Source organism: Spinacia oleracea, chromosome 6 (genome assembly GCF_020520425.1).
Source record: "Spinacia oleracea cultivar Varoflay chromosome 6, BTI_SOV_V1, whole genome shotgun sequence".
NCBI classification, from domain to species: domain Eukaryota; kingdom Viridiplantae; phylum Streptophyta; class Magnoliopsida; order Caryophyllales; family Amaranthaceae; genus Spinacia; species Spinacia oleracea.
In genome coordinates this window covers 69,649,424-69,657,489 of record NC_079492.1, presented here as the reverse complement: position 1 = coordinate 69,657,489, position 8,066 = coordinate 69,649,424, and the positions used below count along the sequence as shown (strand labels likewise).

General features: G+C 29.3%; 1 protein-coding gene across 1 annotated transcript; it reads left to right on the top strand.

The window, feature by feature from the left end:
- Positions 1 to 2,197: 2,197 nt before the first annotated feature.
- On the top strand, positions 2,198 to 7,158 carry LOC130463160 (uncharacterized). Its single transcript, XM_056832207.1, has 3 exons — positions 2,198 to 2,342; positions 3,672 to 3,788; positions 6,737 to 7,158. Exons 1-3 carry the CDS (start codon positions 2,279 to 2,281, stop codon positions 6,868 to 6,870), a joined length of 315 nt encoding a protein of 104 aa, XP_056688185.1. The 5' UTR covers positions 2,198 to 2,278; the 3' UTR covers positions 6,871 to 7,158.
- Positions 7,159 to 8,066: the final 908 nt, after the last annotated feature.

Sequence of the window (8,066 nt, the reverse complement as noted above, 5' to 3'; positions counted from 1 at the left end):
TATGATTGTATGCTGTAATTTTTAAAATTTGAGAGTTAGGTCGATTTCACGAGCATAATCTTTTGATGGTTTATTTACGTTCTTCAATTGGTTGAATTTGTTTATGATTTGAACTTTTTTTGTTTTTCGTTAAAAACCAATGCTTGTAATTATCAATCCTAAAATTTACTTTTTTTGCACAGTATATTAGTTAGGGGAATCTTTTAAGCTGCTATTGACCTAGTTGACTGGAAGAAGGTGTCTAATTAAAGACTACATTTTAGTACTTCTTGGCTTTAAGTTAACTTCTACTCTCTCCGTCTCTCTTTGTTTTTTACGTTTGGTATTCCCTCCGTCCCGAAATACTCGACTCGGTTTGACCGTCACAGAGTTTAAGGAACTTGAATTGACTTATTTAATTTAATAGGTAGTAGTTGATAGTGGGGTATTATTTTAATGTAGTTAGTGGGAGGTGGGTTAAGAGGTGGGGTTGGGGGAGAGTAAGGGTTAAATTTTTAATTATTTTTTGTATCGAGTAGGGGGTAGGTGGGTTAAAAGGGGTGGAGTGAGAAATAATATAATATTGTTAGAATATTTCTATTTTTAGAAACAGGTCAAGTATTAAGGGACGGCCCAATAAGGAAAACAGGTCAAGTATTCCGGGACGGAGGGAGTATTTTTCACGCATGTTAATGAATAATTAATTTGCATCGAGATTCCTCAATTTTTTTATTTAAACAAGATAAATTACGTTTATTTATAATGTTTTCACTTTTATCAAAATTCTGATATTGGAAAATGAGAAAAATTTAATGTCCCTTTGAAAAAGTGTGAGAGATTAAATGACCCAATGAATTTAATTGGTTAAAATAATAATTGGACACAAATTTTGATAGAATACTAAGTTATTATGTGATAATATTAAAGGAAATGTAAAGAACATTTTAAAATACCCAAAAAGGAAAACGTAAAAAACAAAAAGAGACGGAGGGAGTAGTTATGAAGATTTCTACTACCTTCATGGGACTGATTGGATTGGAGAGGGGAAGTTGTTGATCAACTCTTTTGTTATTCTTCCTAGAAATGATATGCCTAATGTTGAGAATGCCAGGTGACTAAATGAGGGGACTTGTGGTCATAGAAGGTTTATGTTATCAAACTTTTTACTGTCATTGTTATTGCCATCATTATCTTTTTTTTTATTGACTTGTCGTAGGGAGAATGTTGTTTCCTTCTATTAAGTGATAATCTTCTTTGGTTCTTCACAAATATGTGGCAAAGTATCTACAAGTCTTCGAATAATTTACATGCTATGGCAGATTGTAGTTTGTTTTTCTTAACAAAGTTTTCCACTGTAGCAGCAATATAAGAAAAATATATCAAGGATGATGAACTTCATAATGACTCGAATGTATAGGGAGCTTGCTGGAATTTCTAGGTGTTTTGTGAATGACAAATTAGAGCTTCATTTTTAAGAAACAGACGGAGTAGAAAATGATATTGTATATGTTTGTGAAGTGTATTTGGGATAATTTAGCTATGATGGAATAACAAATCAAGCCCGAAGGCCCTTATTCAAGAATCAAACTAAATCAGTCCGTGAACCAAATCAAACAAGTCCGTGAGCAATCAAATTCAAAGTGGAAATCGAATTAGAGGAGCAAATTTTAGAGATTGTAACCAAAGTTACACAAATCAATAAAAATATATTTTGTTCAAGTTATTTTGAGTTTATTATTTTGCAGATATGAAAATCGACAAATAATGAAACAATAGTATTTATGTTTTAAAGAAATGGTATTTTTATTAAAAAAAAAAAGTGGTATTATTTAATGAAATGGTACTCTTTTTTTTTTTTAATGAAATGTACTTTTTTTTTTTTGAAAAATGTTACTCTTTTTAACGAAATGGTACTGGAATTGTACTTTTATCTTTTTTGTATTTTCCTCCTACCACCCTTCCTTATTTTGTCATTTAGTTAGTGTTATATTTTTGCCATACATAACCGATAGTCGCCTCACCAACCTCAGTTAAAGACCACTCATTTCAATTTTCTAAGTATTTGCACATTTTTCGAAACTAATCTAGAATCTATATACTATTATAATCCCAAATAATCTGAAAGCATGACCAAATGTAGTAAATGTACTATAATCCCAAATTATATGTAACGAAGCAGTTTACATGCATATTATAAATAGGGATAAACATTTGAGATGTCAAACATTCAATTTCTCCAAGAATATTGGAGGTACTTTACACAAACAAAAACTTGATCATCTTCCGAATATAACTCAAAATGGAAGGGAAATTGTTCTCTAAGAACAAGAACATATTGGCAATCCTTTTCATCGTTGCATTAGGTAATGTAAAAAAACGTAATATTTACTCGTTCTTTGATTATTAGTTTATTATCAAAGCCTCTTTTAATACATAGGTGTTTTTCTCTTCACCTATTATGGCCTAAATTTTTTAAGTTTCTTATCTAGTCTGGTATTATTCTTCTTGTTCTGGTTTATAATATTTTCTGTTAGAGTTTTTTTGCTTTTTTTGGAATGGTCTAGTTTTCTGGTACGATCTTGTCTAGTACGAATTTTTTTTATCTGGTCTGGTTTGATCTAGTCGAACTTATTTTTACAAAAATAAAGAACAATCAGATCAATTCTCCCCCTGTCCCCTAAAAGATTGCTTCGTTTGGCTTTTTATAGTATCCAATACACGACTTTAAACGTAAATATATCTATTACAAAAGGTTGATATAACGAAAATATATACTCCCTCTGCTCTCGAATATTAGTCCCTTTTGGATTCTTAACACTATTCACTATTGAAGAGAATCTTCTAATTTATTTCCAATACGTACTTCAAAACATATTAATTTGAGATTTTATTTTGTTCGTCTTAATTTTTGTTCGAATAACCGTTTAACAATATCAAATTTTTATATTTTTCTAACATACATATTTGGAGATATTTACGTTTAAATATTGAGTTAAAACGAGTTAAAACGTCAAAACATGACTAATATTTGAGAACGGAGGGAGTATTAAAACAAATTTAACAAAACCCTATGCGACTATATTTTTCCTTATGACCAATGTGAATTCATGGTCAACGTTTTTAAAATTTGACCCAAAAATAATGGGATAATTTTTTAGGGACGAAGGAAATATAAATAAGGCGAACATAATATAGCCTAAATAGGCTATTTTGGGCTTAACTGTTCTTCGATGGTTACCGAATCCGCTATTATATAGGAAGTATAATTATAATCAGTGTTCAATTGGTTTTTTAATTTGTTACTCATTTAGAAACTACGAATGAGAAAGAAATCGTGTATGCTACTTGTACGTTCACCAATTAGCCGACTAATATAATCTTAGTCATAAAGTTATGAGGGCCAAGGTTTTAAACTTTAACATCTTACCGAATACAAATATTGAAATGCATTCGATCAATATGTCACCAACATTTTAATTTTTTTGTGTATATTTTAACTTGTATAATTAATAATTTTATAAAAATTATCAGGGGTCAAGTCTTTATAATAGATCCTCCTCTGCAACGAGTGAATGATATATAGATATTCGTTTTGCAAATACAATACTGTTAGATGTTAATTACTTATGCAGTTATGCAGTCTATTTTATTATTAGATACTCTCCAATTTCGTAATATTTCAAATTTTGCAGTGCAAATAATGGCTGATAAAGCCATAGGGTGTGGCGTCACGAATGAGAAATGTGACTTTCTTCGTGTTTGTTGTTCTGGATATGTTTGTGATAAAACACAACATCAATGTGTTCAATGTAAGTGGACTTTCTTTATGGTTGTTTATTATAGACGTAGTATGTTAATTAATAAAGAATCAAGAAATATGGTACGAGATACACACCAAATTAAATTGCTAAAACAACTCTTAAAATTAAATCAAAGGGAATTGTTAATATAATGGAATTGAGAATGTATTCCCTCAATTTTTTAATGGAGTGATGATAAAAGTTGTAATTTGCCAAAATTAAAATGCGTCACAATCTTACGTGTCACGTTTTTAATGATACAACCAGAGTGCCCGATAAACCGCGACTCGTCAAATTATTTGTATGATCAACACAATATTTTTACTAAGAAAACATTTAAATAAGGTAGTCCATAAAAAATAAAAATAAAATTTTTGTTTTGTTATAGTAAATTTTTTTTTTTTTTATCTTGTAAATGAAAAATTAAAAAAAATAAATTACAATCAAATAATATATTTTTTGTTGATGATAAAGGTCGTAAGTTGAGAAAATTAAAATTTGTCACAATTTTACATGTCATTATTTCAAGAGGCTACGTAGGCAGTGACTAATCAAATAATTTTACTATTAACGTCATATTTTTACCAGAAACTTTTGTGTAAGACCGCCTAACGGTTAGACCACTTTTTTGGTACTAACTAAACTAGTGTAAAACATAACTAAAAATAATAAAATCATAACTAATTTAATAACAAAATAGTTAAGGTATAAAGGCAAATAGTTGAACTTATGAGTCGAATAGTTATTATATATTTTTTAACAAACTTATTATTAACTAAAACTCATAAAATCTTAACTAATTAATCTCATTGCTTAGCTCATCAGTTTCATTGTTTAACTAATTGGTTCAGTGCTTAACTAATTGGTTCGGTTGCATAACTAATTGGTTTCGTTGTTTAACTAATTGAATTTAAGACTTAACTAATTGGTTTCAGTGGTTAACTAATTAAGTTAAAGTGCATAACTAATTGGTTCAAGTGTATAAAAGTGGTCTAACCGTTAGACCGTCTTTCTTAAAAATTTGTATATTTTTACTATGAAAATATTTAAATAAGGTAGTATATAAAAAAATAAGGAAACAATTTTTGTTATAGTTACAGAAAATAAATATTTCTTTTTATGTTGTAAATTAAAAAAATAGAAATAGAAATTACAATAAAATATACAATAGAAGTAAGGAAAATTTGCTAAAAAGGACCTTTTATAACCCAAATTTTGCAAGAAAGGACCTTATATAATTTTTTTTTTGTGAAATCACATCTTAATGTAAATTTTTTTTGCGAAAAAGGACCTTATCTAAATTTTTTGTGAAATCACAACTTAATGTACTTTTTTTTTGCGAAAAGACAACCAAAAGTAAGTTTCCGGCATTGACTGGGCTTTTCCAGCCATTGACTTGCACCTGAGAAGCACGTGTGGCTTTATTTTGCTAACCACACCCAATTTTCCTCCGAAATTCTAAGTTTTAAAATCTAAAGTTGGAAAAAATACCGAAATAAAATCAAGTTTGAAAATTCAAGACTCGGGAAAATCAGTGTCTTTAGCCAAGTTAAGCCACACGTGCTGCTCACGTGCAAGTCAATGGCTGGAAAATCTCAGTCAATGCCGGAAACTTCCCTTAGATCCTTTCTCGCAAAAAAAATTACATTATGGTGTGGTTTCACAAAATAAATTATATAAGGTCCTTTCTCGCAAAATTTGAGTTATAAAAGTTCGTTTTGGCAAATTTGCCTAGAAGTAATAAATTTTTAGTAATAAAAAAAGTTGCGACCTTTATCACTTTTCTCTATTTTTATGTAATTAATAAATAAAATAAATGATTGTGATACAAATAATTTGTCTCAAGTTGCAACCTTTGTCACTTTATTTTTTAATGTTATTCGTGTTTAGAATTTTACAATTATTTAGAATTTGAAGGAATCTATTAATTTATGTTAAATATATAAGAAACAATATATTCACGTGAGTTTTTGTTTGATTCGTCTCATTGAATAACATAAGAATATCAAAGTTTATAATTTTTATTAATAGAAAATTAAAAATACCAACGGTTAAAGATGTGCATTGATAAGTGTGCAAAATCAAAACAAGAAGATCAAAAATAAAAACAGAGGAGATATAGGATACAAAAATTTAATAGCCACGTAGACTCATAGAGTAGCAAAATAATCACTTTAAATACAATTTTATTTCTTTTACGATGCATATTCTTTTTAATAAGTAAAAGAGACAACATTTTTTATTTATAATACATGTACGTGATAAACACACATTCTAGTAAATTTTTTGAACATATTTCATCAAATCTTACGTTGGATGTTTTTCTTTATGAAAATTTTAAAGGTCGCAACTTACGACCTTTAAATCGTGTCACAATGATGACACGACATGCTTATGTGCCATGAATGTATTTGAAAACTAACATATTAACTCATATAACCTAATATACATGTTACTTAAAATGTAGGAAAATTTTAATATTCTAATTTATTATAAATATAATAAATATTTGTTTCTTTCTTTGTATCGACTACCTTACTTACATACTCCTTATTTTCATAGTAAAATATTGCATTAATAGTAAAAATATTTTGATGACTCATGACCTATGTTGCACCTATATGTACTATTTAGAATCCGACATGTAAGACTCAACAACTAAATGTTATCACAACTTGCGATCTTTATCATCACCATTTTCTGAATTTGGTTCATTCAAAGAAAATTTATGGAGAATGAAAATGAAAGTGGAAGAGAGAGGGTGGATGAGCAGAGAGAAAAAGATAGAGTAGGGAGGAAAACCTGGAACACATTCTTTACAAAGAAGTTATTTTCACTTTGTTGAAAAAATATTTTCTGTCAAAACAAATAGAACATAAATAGGTTTTGACTTGGACATACTAGGTTTTTTTTTCATCAATCCTTGAATCTAAAAATACAGAGTACCTGTTTTGCAGCTAAACATTCAATGTGCCAACGTATAGGAGAGAGATGTGGGACGTTGAATTTAAAGGGTGATTGCTGTGGAAAGAGTTACTGCAAAGGAAGCTTTTGGGGTGCTGCATTTGGAGGCACTTGCACACTTCCATGATCCGTTATTCCGTTATGTTGTCAATGCCCTATGCGCTTTGGCTATGCTCGATTCCTATGTCCTAATTTAGTGTGTCATTTAGTAGTTTTAGGTAGAACATTAAAATATTGTTATCAAATATTATTTTATTTACTCCCTCTGTCTCGGAATACTCGAATTGATTTGACCGACACAGATAATAATTCAATGTAATTGAATTATTATTTAATTAGATGGTAGTTGATAGTGGATTATTTTTTTAATATAGATAGTGAAAAATGTGTCAACCTTTTAAAGAGGTAGTGGAAATTACTCGCTTTTTAATTATTTTTTTATCAACTCCACTTGCATTGACCGGGTCCACTATTAGTGTGGACCAGGGTGTTTTCGTAAATTAGCATTGATGTACCATGATGATTTCACGTGATGTCAAATAACACAAAAAACGTAAGGCCCATATTCAAACGAAACCCTAAAATCTGAAATCTTTTTGCTTCAACATCTTCTCTCTCCTCCTTCTCTCTCCTCCTGCCTCTTCTCTCTCCTCTTGCAGCTCAGCAACTTCAACAATGGACGTCGATTTAATCGATTTGAATACTAATTAGGTAATACGGAGTACTATTTTCTAGAAAAAATAACATTAAAGAAAAAGAATTACCAATGGCGTTGATATGAGGAACAAATAATGCTTTGGTGCAATAAACGTTGATTTATTGACGATGATACAAAATACATGAGGGAAAGAGAGGAACGAGAGGGAATTTGAGGCCCTTGCCAAAAGGAGCTGGATTTGCCGTTACGTGCATCAACTTCCATTGTTTCGTACACGACTCTAGGTTATGTATAATCTTTATGATATTGTTCTCGTATTTCTTATCAAGAGCCATTAGCCAAGTGGATATAATTACTTCCGTAAAAAAAGTGGATATAATTACTAATATATGTGATATAGTTAATGCGAAAATTATATAGTACCTCTTACGTTAATATAGTTATTCTAATATTATTATAGTTACTCTAATATTCATACAGTAACTTTAAATTTGTAATTATAAATATATGTGATATAGTTTCTGCATAGATCACATAACTTTGATGTTCATATAGTTATACATATATGTAATATAGTTACTGGAATGGTCATACAACAACTTTAAATTTATAATTATGAATAAATGTGATAAAGTTTCTACATAGATTATATAGTAACTCGTATA